At 37.8% G+C, this 15,012-nt stretch overlaps 1 protein-coding gene across 1 annotated transcript; it reads right to left on the reverse strand.

The window, feature by feature from the left end:
- Positions 1-259: 259 nt before the first annotated feature.
- On the reverse strand, positions 260-14,908 carry tmem68 (transmembrane protein 68). Its single transcript, XM_084732925.1, has 9 exons — positions 14,727-14,908; positions 13,784-13,961; positions 10,654-10,827; positions 9,573-9,672; positions 8,926-9,093; positions 6,897-7,090; positions 5,426-5,486; positions 5,013-5,152; positions 260-3,119 (listed from the first exon to the last, which is right to left on the reverse strand). Exons 2-9 carry the CDS (start codon positions 13,841-13,843, stop codon positions 3,015-3,017), a joined length of 1,002 nt encoding a protein of 333 aa, XP_084589051.1. The 5' UTR covers positions 13,844-13,961; positions 14,727-14,908; the 3' UTR covers positions 260-3,014.
- Positions 14,909-15,012: the final 104 nt, after the last annotated feature.

The raw sequence follows: 15,012 nt of genomic DNA on the forward strand, positions 1-15,012 counted from the left end.
TTGGCTTTAATGAGTAAAACTGACATTAATATCTTTCATCAATTTTATTGTTTTCAATCATTCTGTTTAATTTTTCAGACATTTTGAACCACCCTTCAATGAAGATATATTCTCATCTCAGTTTGCCCGTCACATGTGAAGTGATAAAGGCACAGTCTGCTCTATCAGCTCTAACAAATGACTTCCTATCAGCTCATTTTGGCATTTTCAGATGTACAGCAAGTCAACTGCTATTTGTAGGACTGCAACTAATCATTACTTTCATTAACCAACTGTTTTTCTTTAAATTAATCCCTAAATCATTGAATCTGTAAATGTAAAAAGTGTTTGTAAAATGCATATCATAAGCTCCTGAAGAGCAGAAATGTGTTCAAATGTTTTCTCTGGTAACAACAACAGTCCAATATTACATGTTCAGTTTACAAAGATATAAAACCAGTGAACAGCATCCAGTCCTCACAGTTCATGCACAGCTGTCATGCGGATTAATTTTGTGTTGATCAACTAATTGTTTCAGAACAACATGTCTGCTCTTCCTTCTGAGCCAGCGGCATCCATTACAACACAAAATCTAAATATTAAAGGCATTATAATAGGAAGCATCAAGTAAAATATTATGTTCTGACACTGATAAAGACATACAAAGTGTAGATTTAGCTCAGGATGTAACACACACCTGGACATGTCAGAAATAATCCCTCAGTAACAGTGGACGGTTCATGTACAATAAACACTTTGACAAGTGATTTCAGCAGAGTCTGAAGCCTTCCAGTGAGTAGAATTCATTGAACCACGACTCAGCTGCCATGTGTCTGTGACTGGGTTCATTATGAAACTCAGTTATATTGGAAGTCTCAATTTGTGCAACAGTGGACAAAATAATAGGAACACCTGATAATTTAATGTAATCTATTACAACAACATAAACTACAGCTCCACAATTTACCAAGAGATGATTCAACTGTTCTGTGACAGTCTCAATGAAACATTCAGCACCCAGAGCTGTTTCATTCTCAGGTGTTTTAGATATTATGTCCAGCCTCTACGTCTATGTACATTAAGGTAAATATACTGCATACTCCTACAAACTGTACCAAAAACTATGTGGACACCATATCTACCTGTCAGTGACAGTGTGCCGAGATTCATTCAGTCAGAAGGTACTGTAGTGTGACGAGAATGTTTAGTGAATAGAAAGTTTAGTGAAAGAAATAAAAATGTTCATTTCATTACTCAGGGCCTGACTTTACAAAAACTGACACACAGTTTTACAGCATAATTCGCTTGATTGTTATAGTAATTACCTGTTATGTACCTTATTAAATTACTATTTATAGGGGAACAGGCAAACTGGTATAGTTTTTATAGTTGCATAGTAAATTACAGCAGCCTATTTACTTATATTGTTATATCAATCTAAATTATTACATAATAACAATATATATTATCAAGTTGTAACAATATACATCATCAAGTAATAACGATATACATTAACAAATTGTAACAATATAAGTTAGCAAGTTATAACAATCTAAGTTATCATGTTATAAAAATGTATGTTATCATGTTATAGTATGAAATGTTTCATGTTATAACAAGATAAATAGCTTCTTGTTAGGCTGTGATGTGATTATTTTTCATGTTATAATAATGTGAAAACATCTTGTAATAAACTTTTCGCATTATAACATATCACTGGTCCCTTTTTCTTTTTCTGATATGCACTGAAATACACTGCTGTAGTAGATGACTACTCATGTGAGGACATAATATAGTAGTTAAATTGTAAGAGTGTAGGTCAGTGGAGTTTATAAACAGACATTAATATTAAAGGGACAGAACTTTGTCTTTGTCCTTGTAAGTACTCACCCTGTTCCTTATAATCACACAACCAAATTAGTAAGTAATACATCTCCTAAGACTATACCAGATTCGTTTTCAGAAATTATTAGGTCAGTTTCAGGGAAATTAGAAAAAAAGCAAGAGGCCTGAGGAACAAAGCGTCACCATTAATTGCATGCTAGATATAAACTCAAGGATGAGGGAAAACCACTGGAATTTATGTATATAGTCAATATCATGAACACTGTGAAATCTCTAAGACAAAAAATGTTGTTTTCTATTTTAAGCATGAGAATTTATATACAATTTAACCTCCTCTACACTTCGTCCTGTGACTTTATCTCCGTGTCCAAACCAGAAAGCTGGCCTGTTACAGTGGTCCAAACCTGAACCAGCTGTGCTGTTCAGCTGCGTCTGCTCCGCCTGATGAGATTCAATCTAATCCCGGAGTCCAATCCCAGAAATTGGTGTGTGTTCCACTGTTTGCCCCCAGTCAAGTAAGATGTGCTAATTCAAAGTGCTCTTTCAGTATTTATCATTACAACTGTCTGCATAGTCACTGCAACTCATAGGCATGGACAACAAACCAAATGTACTGACTGACCAACATTATCAGTCTCTTTCTGACCTGAATGTACTTAGATCACAATGTACAATAAAGAAATTGCTTTAATCTCACATCAACTGAGAACAGCTACAACAACCAATGACATCTAACCTCAAGTTCAACCAACCAATCAGCCCACAACTCATCTTTACTCCACTCGTAACTCACCATACTGTAATAAATCAAGACAAAGGATTTCACAAGAAGTAAGATATTGGAAAAATAATTATCTTTTCATTTATGATTTTGAGGTTTGCTTATTGTCACAACCAATAACACGACTCCAGGAAGTCTGGCTTTAAACACAATCATCTTGGGAATGAGCAGATGACAAAATTAGTCAACGTACACAAGAATACACACCAGAAATGTGTGATGTATTTAAAAGGAAGCTGAGCGGCTGCAGTCAGTGGTGTCTGGGGGCAGGGAAGAAAGCCGTGCAAATATTCCAACATGTTAGGCCACCAAACCTGTGCACACTGCTGCCGTCTGAGCCGATGTGACGTGTCGTTTTGGTCACTCACACACTGGACAGTCTGTCTCTGTTGTTGACGTACTGCTGATGTTAATGTTCTTTGTGTTTGGTGTGGAATCTCTCCAACAAGGCTCTCAGGATGCTCCCTGGGATCTGCTGGTGCTGGTCTATCAGAGACTGGACTGCCTGCTGCACCTGAACAGCAAAGAATGGAGTCAGTGGTACTACGTGTGAACGACTGGTGATTTGTACAACATCCTGCAAGACACCCCTAAAACCTTTTATCACAATCCAAGGGTTGGTTTTAATTTTTGACAGAGATATAAGAATATATTTTTGCCCTTGTCTCTTGAACCATCTTGCGATCTTTGGCATCCCTTAAAGGTAGCATCAGTAGGATTAGTCAGAGCTGTTCGTAAACGCATCAGGATGTCAAATACAAGGTTTTGAGTTGGCGAAATGTCTCTACAGCCACCACCACACACTTTTCCTTTTTAGGAAAATGTTGCAAGTTATACCTTTTAATAATAACTTCAGTATTTTCAATGTGAACGTGTGTGTTTTTGTGTCTAAGTAACTAATGGGGACAACAATATTTTAATTTGGTCCATTATTGAGGGAGAGTGTTGCAGCTGGCAGAAGTAAAACTGAGCTAAAATATAATCCCCTCGGGTAACTGTATAAGTGTTTGTTTTTGTCAGTGACAGGCTCAGCTAATACACACTTCATTCAGCTGGACAGAAACAAAATAAAACTCACTAGAACCGTCTTGGCTCATCTTTCCACTGTTTGGACAAGCACCAAGTCTGGTTTGGTTAAAGTAAATTCTTAATTCATTATTTTGTTTCTGTTAAGTTTGAATAAAGATGAAAATGACACTGGATTCATGAGAATCCATCTTGTCAGACTCTAAGTTATTCACTTGGGTCTGCACAAAAAAGGGGTGCAGCCAACAGCGTCCTAGGAGGGACTACTACCGACTATGGGCATGGTTTTAGGTGTGACAACATGTCCATGGAGGCGACTCATGTCGAACAAACAATGGCAGCTCCTGAAGAGGTTAGCATAGATACTGTGATAGCATCAGTTATATCAGAACTGGAGAGGATTTCTTCATTGAAAGAGAAGCAAAGAGTGACACTGAAGGCTTTTCTCCATGAAAAAGATGTTTTCGCCCTTTTCCCAACCGGCTTTGGCAAGAAATTGAATCGCCCATCACCTGCCAAGTGTTTCTGAAAGTGCCTACCCTTTTCCAAATAGTTTCTAACTTCCCAGATGGTTCTGTGTAACAAACCATCTGGAGTGTCCAGTTATATCTCTGTAGGGATCCTTTCCATATTGTCAATAACAATCTGAGCCTGTCAGTGGCAAAACAAGGCGTTTTAGTGGACCTCCTTTGATGGTGTACAGTTGTACACACACAAGTACAACTGTACACCATCAAAGGAGGTCCACTAAAACGCCTTGTTTTGCCACTGACAGGCTCAGATTGTTATATATATATATATGTATGTATATATACATACACATATATATATATATATATATATATATATATATATATATATATATATATATACATACATATATTTAAAAAAAAAAACAAACACATTTCTTCTGTTTATGTACTTTTTGTGTTTTTTCCCTCACATTTACATTAGCAATGTACTTTTGTTGTGTTTTTTCTCACACTGTTTTGGCACTGTAAATGTTTTTTTCTCCATGCCAATACAGCTTTTTTCAGCTGAACTGAATTGGTGTGCGACTGCCACTGGGATTACACTGCAGCCTGTTTCATGGCTGTAGTGGTCTCATTCAATACTGGCCCAATTTCAAAAATTCTTGTCCCCAATTCCCATTAGTGACTTAGACACAAACACATGGACAAATAGGGTCCAGGTTGAAAAATACCAACGTCACTCTTTTGATATATGAGAAAATATCATTTCTAAGTTTATTGTTTGGCATTATTTGTGGGCACAGTTTTTTTCCCCTCCATGAACCAGCATCATAATCCATCTTAAACAATATATGAAGTCAAAAATGCCAAAAGAAAGAAAGAAAGAAAGACAGCTTTAGCTCCCTCACCTTCTCTGCGAGCTCTGCAGCAGTGATGTCGGGGTCATATGGGATGGGGTCACCCAGGAAGGTCCGAAATTTCACAGGAAATCCTCCATAAATAGGAGCTGCAGGGAGACGAAACCTCTCATACACCCAGCGGAAAAACCCTGGACAGACGGAGACACAGAGAGCATGTTACATGGACACATATACAGAGAAAAGAGTGCAGACAAGGACAAAAGAACAAAATAGCATCAGATTCATGTCAGCACACTCCCCTTGCTACAACACTATCCTGAGAACAAGCTTGGTGATATTTTTCATTTTCATCTTGTGAACAGAAAGTCTGCTGTGTGTATGGAGCGTCCTGTGCTACGTCATGTGTGAACTTTATAGTGTTTATCCAGCTCCTTGTGGTTTGAATTTTCTTCTACACTTACTGAGTGTTCCCAGAGATCTGAAGCCTTCCCGCACATTTTGAGTAAACATTGGAATTACTGGCTGAAAGAAAGAGAGAGCAAGGGAAAGTTAGAGAGGAAGACTTCCTCTTTTCACAATTCTAACATGGAGTATAACATTAGAGAGTAATAAGAATCAATTTAGTATTCTGTTACTCAGAACAATCCACACACGCTGTGAAAATCTGGCATGTTTGTTTGTTTGTTTGTCATAAACACATGACACACTATGCTTTAGCTATTTAATACATGCACATATGCCAGCAATTACTAACATGATCCTGATTTGTTACACATCCATGACTTTCTGGCTATATTTGTGATAACTTTGCATACACATACAGTGTCATCTGATGCTGAATTGCCTATTGCTACTTCTGCTGCTCAGCTGCAGTTACACGTCAGTGAAAACATACTTTAGCTGATCCAGTGGGAAATGTAGTGATCAATTATGTCACAGGACATTCAAATCGATTGATCAAGTTATAATCAGACAGTCTTTACTGTCCAAACAATTAGACACTAAATAATATTATTCCATATTGACAATTTTCACTTAAGATTAACTAACAAAAAGGATGTATATCTGGTTAAAGGGATGGTTCAGGTTTTTTGTAGTGTGGTTGTATGAGGTACTTCCACAGTCAGTGCATTACCTACAGTTGATGGCAGGCAGCACGTGCACAGTTTGCAGAAGCAGCAAGAGTACAAGCAGGAGTGCATACCAAGCATTTATCAAACTACTGTGAGTATTTAGCCAAAGGAATCTGGTTGATTCAAACATATTTGGTTTATATACTGGCGGTTTCTAAATATAACATACACTTAAACTGACACTGACTTTTTTTAGGTGTAAAATAAATTTTGCTGCTGATCTGTACCTGTTCAGTACCTCTTTTCACTGCAGCAACATGTCAGTGAAAATATGCAATACTGTATCAACTAAAATGTTGCATATTTTCACTGATATGTTGCTGCAGCTGAGCAGCAGAAGTGTACTAGAGTTCTGATAATACAGGCCTATGGATCATTCTGGCTGGCACAAAATACAGTAGGTCATAGACACACATTCATTTTAGTTATTGTTTGCATATGTGCATGTATCAAACAGCTCAAAAGTGCCTCATACAACCCCACTTCAAATAATCTGACCTATCCCTTTAATGTGCTGAAATAAAAACAATGTTACAAATATAGAGGGGAGCAGGCTGGCCATGAGGAGTCATGTTGCAGCAGTCTGTTAATGTTATTAATGCCAAAAACATTTTAAACATGTATGAACTGCAGGTATACTGAATGTGTAAGTGCACTGGGAAACACTTTTTAACATTAAGTGAAATTTATAATCTACTCTAATGATCTACAGTGTCATGCACTGCAGCTTTAATAAAAGGACTGACAGTGTCAGTAGATGTCAGTACCAAGCAGACAGTAGCAGATTTCAATAACACACCACTTGAGAGTCGATGGCGACCTGGGCGAAGCCTTTTCGTTTGCCCCAGAGGAGCGGGTAGGTCTCATCACTGAACAGAGCCTCCCGCACTCCACCAGGAGAGATCCCCAACAGGTGACCGTTCCTCAGAGCCCGCACACACTCCTCCTGAGGACCATGGATCACACTGAACACCTCCAACAGTAACTTGAACCCTGCAGGAATGAGACAGGATGAGACAGATGATGAGATGAAATCCTCATGCCCGACCACACCAGCAGAGTCAAATTCATATTATTATTGGATGTTTTGTAGGGCTTCTCCCCCGATAGCCTACAATTCCTAGTTGACTGAGATTCTGGGACTCATATATACAGTTTTACATGAGTTGGTGCACTCAAAAAACTCACTTAAAAAAATCCTTGTGTCAACATGCTCTGGTGGTTAAATGGTGAGAGAGGGAGAAACAAGTAACAGCTCTTGTGTTTTATCTGCATCACTGTACACTGAGCAATGCAACAGCTGTAAACTTTACAAACTGAGTCTCTAAATCACTACAAACCACAAAACTAACTGTGACAGAAACAGAGAAGAGTGATAGAAATGGAGCACAAGAGAAGCGTTGCAGCAGCCACTCTCCCCATGTGCATCAGCAGAACCTGCAGTATAGGCAATGCTTGTTTGTTGTCTGTACTTTTTTTTTAGCCTCCACTAGGCTCAGATTGTGATTCTACATATCTGACAACATTATGGAAAAGACTGCAGCAATGAGAGATGTGCTGTTCAACCAGAAACAGCTTCTTTTTTTTCTCTCACCAGAGTCAAACAAAACAAAATAAAACTCACTAAAAACATCCTGGTTCATCTTTCCACTAGCAATCACCCACTCTGATTTGGTCGAAATAAATCCTTAATTCACAGTGTAAAGGAGCGTAAAGGAGCAGAAATCGTGCAGTGCATGTGACACCGGACGGAAGCTGCAGCAGCCTGGGGAGAGAAGCTCCACAGGTCCACTGATTTAATAACTATTGAAGGATGCACATTTTTTACTTCTGACTGTGAAAATCTGATGTTTCCATCACAGATGATGAAGAAACGCATTGGAACACAAGTCTTGATGGCAAAACACACTCATGTAGGTTCATATAAAAATTTAGTGTGGTCCACTGCACTGTAAAAAAAAAGGTTGAATCGTCAAATTTTCTTATTGTATGGCCAAAACTGATTCAACTCAAAAAAAAGTCTTATGTTGTATATTCTCTGACAGGATTATATAACCTATATAAAGACATAAATGTTTACATAAACACATAGTGATCATGTTTGTCCAGGTGAAATTGATAACTGTAAGCACAACTGAATTTTTCTTTCTCCCCTTATCTCATGCAAATTACCATCTAATTTATTATTTTATTTAATTTATTAATTAAACAGACTGTGTCACCATTTGTGGAATTTTATTGACTTTCAAAATACGCTGCTTCAAATGCTTTTCAAAGTACTGCACAAATTAAATGACTTCATTATATATCATTCAAATATACACTACAACTGAGAAAAGAGAGAAAATGACTCTTTTTTTCCATCATCATTTCAATGTGCACACAGCAGCAGGTAGCCAGCTGGAAGCAGACAGGTTACCACGAGTCACTAATAGGAGAAGGGTAAAAAAAAAAAAAAAAAAAGAATTACTGTCTTTTAAAGATTGTTTTCCAAATATTATCTTGTATGAAAAGACCCAAAATGAACCCTGTAAGAGGACTACTAGATAAGTGAATCATTTAAACAGCATTTCTGTAGGAATGATTCTGTCAAGCATTCTGATCCACATAAGCAGCTGATCACTGTAACTGTGATCTCTAGAAGGGGTTTCCACTCCATACATACATACATAAGATACACTTTTAGCTGAGTCATAATTTAATGAAAGAAGTGATTAAAAACAGCAACAAAAAAAAGAGTACATCAAAACAGTGCAAATATAACGAGCTCAGCAGCATTCGGTGGATATTAACAATGCGTTCATGTGTGTGTACGTGTGTGTGAGTACCTGGGATCTTGAAGAGGAAGTGGTCAGCAACAGAGTGGCAGGTCCGTCCCTTCTGGATGATTACATTGGCCAGAAAGTAATAGTAGTCGATGGGAATGGCTCCGTGATAGTACACTATCAGTGCTGGGCCTTTGTCAGGGATCTTCTCCATCCCGTGGATCTCATAGCCTAGTACACATGAGGCATATGTGCCATACATAAGTACATTAAAAACTGATAAGCTGTGGCCTTAATACTGTATTACATGTGAGCCAAATGTTGATAAGTAATGCATGAAATAAGATGTTACTCAATTCAACTAATTGTCTTTTGTCCGCCATGTTTCTGAGAATACGACATCATCAACAGACAACAACTTGGCAAAGGTTTTTTCCAGAGTTGTTGTTCCAACTTTAGAGGGTGGGGGAAGTATTTTTTTCAATTATTCTGACCTCACATGAATGCAGGATTCACACACACCCTCAAACAAGCTCACAGCTAAAATATCACCACTGACATGTACAAGTAGAGCTTCACCTCAGGATCTAACTTCCCCCTTGCTTTCTTTGATGGTGATAGCAGCAGCTGTATAAATGTTATCTGAATGGACAAAATCTAAAAGGATTCCACAAATCTCTAATAAATGAAGCCCACAGTGTCAGTCTTACCATGCCATATGGCTCCATGTCCATCCCACAGAGTAGCCAGTGTCTTCCTGGCTCCATCCCACAGGTTGTTGCAGTAAGCCTCCCTCAGCTGGTTCTTCCTCTGTCAGAAGAAAACATCAGGACAGATCAGGTTTGGAGACAGTCAAGGCAGGGAGAGAGCGACAGACTTAAAAACCTGAGTCTGACATCAATAGTTTTGCAGCAGTTTGCATTTGAATGGCTGATTATGTCCATGGTTTAATTAATTGTCATCAGGTAGGATGATTCTCATAGGTTAAACTTTTAGAACTGAAATTAGACCAAAACCACATACTTCCATAAATGTTCTCAACTCTCATGATTCATAGAAAAAATGAATTCAGCCGCCTATTAACCTACAATCTGACAGTGATTTAATCACAGCTGAAAAATAACAAAATATATCTGTGCATAAGAGATGATGATAAAGTTATAAGTGTATAACAGTGATTTTAAAACACTGACCAAGATGAAATTTTTATCTCTGTGTATCATATAAAGATGATTATTCAGACATGAGACATGAGTTGTTATTTCTTTCTACCTTTGTGCCAAGGAAAAAAAGAATTTTCATTATACAAAACATGGCACACATTGCACTCTTATATCATACCAGAGTGAAACAGGGTCATGTCTAGATGGTAACCTCAAACCCACAAAAGATCTGGTGAGAATGATCGTTTTAACCCAAACCATGATCTTTCCCTCATCAAGTGTTTTTCATCTCTAAACCTTAGCACATTTTAAACAGCGTTGTCACTTAAAAAAACATTATTAGTTTGTACAACTTGCACAATGAGGAAAAAACGTACAAGTTTCACAAATCTAGGGGTCCTAAATCGACATGATCTCAAAACAAGGCGAATGCTGGCTGATAAATCAGTGCATCACTAATAATCATGTGAAGGTATAAATAGTAAGAAGCATATGAGCATCATGTCAGAGCACCAGAAATTAGTATTTATGCTTCAAAATAATGGGTGGTGTTTGAGATCATGTACTTGTAAAATGTGGTAATTATCATGAAGTGTGATTCAGATGGTGGAGGACAGGGGCTGTGTACCTTATAGACATGAAGGAAGAGTATAGAGAGGTAAAGGAGGATGACGATGAGGAAGGGTAAGATGAAGACGATGGCCAGAGGGGTGAAGACCCACAGCAGGTACTCCAGAACACTTAAGTAGTCCTCCATCTGACCGAGGCCGGCCCACTCCTCCCATGTGTGAAACACACACAGCTGTGGACAAAGACACATCAGTCGTCAGATCTACCAAACCAAACCAGAGAGTGAGATTACCAAACTAATGGTCACAAATAGGTTTAGAGCTGCGACGAGTTTCGGACATTCAAGGACATCATATTGGGCTTTGGAAAAAAAATGTTTACCATTTTCTGATATATTATGGACCAAATAACTAATCAATTAATCGAGAAAATAATCAACAGATTAAACAATAATTAAAAACTTTAGAAGCAGTACTGAGTGACTGTCTGAGGAGATCTCAGGAGAAATTTGTCTGCATCAGAGGTTTTCCATGAAACTAACAGAGTCAACATAAAATAATTACTGATTAGTTGTTATCTGGCTCCAGATAAGCTTTATACCATTTCACTATCATACAATAAACATGAAACTGTCACATTTTGTAATACAAAATGGGCAACAATATCGTACAATTATCCTTAAGGCATTATCAATGAATCTAATGATTATTCTCTCAATTATTTAGCAACTAATTCTTGAAATTCTGGACAAATCTGTATTTTGAGGGGTTTTGATTTTTACTCTTAAATTATGCTGGAAAATATATTTGAAAAGATCAAACTCTTGGCTATTCAACCTTGTGACAGGCCAACCTCCTGGTGATTACATTTTTTAATTAAATGCAGACATCAAGTCTGTCAGATGGAAAATCCAAATTATATTAGACTTTTAACACAGTTTTAAATTGTTTGAAGTTGAACATTTTTCTCTGGGACAAGGCTGTCTGCACAGTGAAGAAATTAAAAAAACAAACCAAAACATTTCATCAATCAAATATATTTCATACATACATCCTTAAATAATACATTTTCATCAAAAAAATTAATTAGTGTTGGGATTAATATTTTCTTTTTTTTTTTTTGGTAGGACATGACTTGTCCCAGTTCTCAAGAATGTATGATAGTTTACAAAATGTCAGACATGCAAAAACAACCAAAATTAATTCCACCAGAACATTTTACTCAGCTTACTGCGATATAAACAGAGAAGCAACAAATCCTCACACTTGAGAAGTAAACAGGGGTTGATCTTTTTGTAGAACAAATCACAGTTGATTTTCTGTCAGAATAGTTGCTGATGATTTCTCAATCAATCGGCTAACTGATTAGCTAACTAATCACTTCAGCTCTAAATGCAATTATCACTGTACCAGTTCACTGACACTGACTGTTGCCTGACTGATACAGGTTCTTTGAATCAATGCAACTATATCTTAAATTGACAGTTCACCCAAAATCAAAAATAAATAATTAATACATATAAAGGAACTAAATGGCACTCCAAAAAAAGCCAAAATGCAGCGTCTCTTTCCAGAAATCATGACCCAGTTACTCCAGATAACCCACACACACTGTTGTGTGAAATTTCATGTAGGATTTTTTTTTTTTTTTTCCAATAATACACCCACCAACCAAGGAGCTTTTGGATCTGTGAAACAGTCTTTATTTAACTCATCTGCTATGTAACATACACACAAAAGGTCCATTCTGCTATTTTCCATTTCTGACCATTAAGGTGGTCTAACTTATTCCAAGCTGCCATCCTTTCTTCTACATCTAAGCCAGGGATGACAATTGATAAGATTTTATTGATACCAATGCAATTATCAGTTCTGCTCATCGGTCTGATTCTTTATCGATTCCCTCATTGAATATTGATCAAAGTCTGTGGTTAATAAAACTTTGCCATGGAACACTGTGAGGTTTGAAATATTGTCTTTGTATCTTTAAAAGGCTAAGCCGACTGGTATGGATTATAGGGGTATAAGAAAATACTGACACACTCAAGTATGGTGATATTCTGTTTTGTGATACTGTACTGATTCTCAAAAACACTGCACGGTGATATTGTGATATATCTGAAGATTGGTAGCAGTTAGGGATGTCCCGATACAACTTTTTCACTTCCGATACGATACCGATATCAGCACAAATCATACATACTTATATTACTTATTTTGTAGTGTGGAATGTTAGAAAAGGCTTGATCAAGTGATGTTACTCAAACAGAGAACAATAGTCAGCAACCAGAGTCACCCATGGATAGAAGTGCTGGAGCAGAAAATGGACTGCTTATCGGAGCGCTTATATCAGAGATTTTAGATGCAGTCCGATAAAATCTGATACTCGTTTTTTGGCTGATATCGGACCCATATCCGATATCAATATTGGATTGGGACACCCCTAGTAGCAGTGGTTCATTTTGTGTTGTGTTTAAACCACCAACTGTTGGATGGCAGTGTTATATTCTATCTTCACTGTTCTGATTGTATAAAAAAGTTTTTAACAGATTTTATGCATATGATGGTGTGTTCTTTATACCATGACAGTTTTCTTAACAGATTTAAAACAAAATAGCTATATACATTGAATCATGACCCCTGTTCTGTGATGTGTATTTAATAAACCGCCCTACATACCACCATATTAGCGAGCTCAATGGTACTAATTTCACAGCATAGTCAAGGAGGATGACATCAGTGTTTTCATCCTCTACTGTCAGGAACATGAACTTCTTGCGCATGAATGGATGCACACCTCCTTCTGTGGGGTGATGTGGTTGGCAGATGTAGTTCAGTAAAAAGAAAACAGTTCCTACATAAAACTGCTCACTTCAAGTTCTGTGGATTATCGTGATTACTTGTGTCATGATTTCGGGATTTCTACATTGCTGTTAAGTTTTTCAAATGTATTTTTGATGTTTTGAGCACCAGAGAGAAACATCTCTACATCTGATGTCTCAAAAACTGTGCAACTCACACCAAGACTATCTAGATGGATATACAACACTACAGGTAAGAGGAAAAACTGAGGTGAACTGTTCCTTTAAGCAATGAAATGAATGCACTGCATGAACACAGCCAAATGTATTTACAGAGAGAATGAACAGCTGTCAGGTTGTAAATGGCAGTACAGTACAGGGTTCATACCAGGAAGGAGACAGTGTCCTCTGCTGTGGTCAGACACGACTGGTTCCCACTGTCTGACATCCTGCTGAAGCTGTAATTCAACCAGCTGATCACAGATCAGTCAGCCAGACAGCTTCAGGGGGAAAGAATGATCACACTGCATGGAGAGAGAGAGACCCTGCTGCCGCATACAGGTCAGCTACAGGAGAGAGAGAGGAGGACACCACTCATTCAGTGCAATACACCGCTTTACACATGAACACAAACATCTTTACTTGTTACACCACATTCCGTTTAGGTTAAGTTACAGTGGCCTGTGTTACATCACACATCTGACTAAAAACTAGAAATAAGATGGTCTTTATTCAACAGAGTTAGATGCCTTTTAGACTCTATTGGGGGGTGCCTACGGTATAACTATAATTTTGTGCAGTCCTCTATAGAGAACTGTTAAAGGGACACATAATCTGGCCTTTACTTGGTTGATTTGGTTCATATGTTATTTTTAAATAGGGAAGCAGCAGATCTGTAATGTTCCCTAATTAGCTACCATAATTAAGAGTCCAACACTGTCTAATAAAGAACATAGTCCTTATAGTTTTAGTCTAATTTGATACAAAGTACAGCTTGTTACGTCCCATTAATGCGCTGTAAAATAAAGTGGTTTAGAAAAAGGATCTCTCTTTGAATGGCACGGCAGTTAAGAGTCACAACAGTCAGCCTTGACTGTCTGAATCCAATGACAGCTGTGTTCCGTATGATTTATGCTAATGGAAGCTAACTTCAGTGTTTACGTGGCTATGACCAGCCAGCAAGCTTACGTTATTAACGTTATTAACGTTAGTTTATAGCGTTCAATGCGACAATAATAATAATTGAAGACAGGAGCTGCGGTGAACAGTGACAGCAAGTCAACAGCCAACGTCACCCCCAGTAAACACAGACTAAACAAACAACACGTTACCTCAGACAGTTAGCATAGCTGCTAACACAGCCATCAGCGGTTAAAAACACACCACTCTGATATTATATATATTATTACCAGCATAACATTCAAATCTGTTAGCTAACAGCGGTCCTGTTCTTCAGCCCGGAAGGCTTTCAGTGTGACAGTGCCTGGTGTTACGGTGATTCAGTTTCCCTGGAAACCACCGTACCGATAGATGAGTTCCACTGAGGAGCAACAAACTCTGAATACGAAACTTCCTGTTTGACGCATGACCTTCAAAATAAAAGCACATACATCAAAA

The sequence above is a fragment of the Lutjanus erythropterus genome, chromosome 12, assembly GCF_056507025.1.
Source record: "Lutjanus erythropterus isolate fLutEry1 chromosome 12, fLutEry1.hap2, whole genome shotgun sequence".
Taxonomy (NCBI): Eukaryota; Metazoa; Chordata; class Actinopteri; order Lutjaniformes; family Lutjanidae; genus Lutjanus; species Lutjanus erythropterus.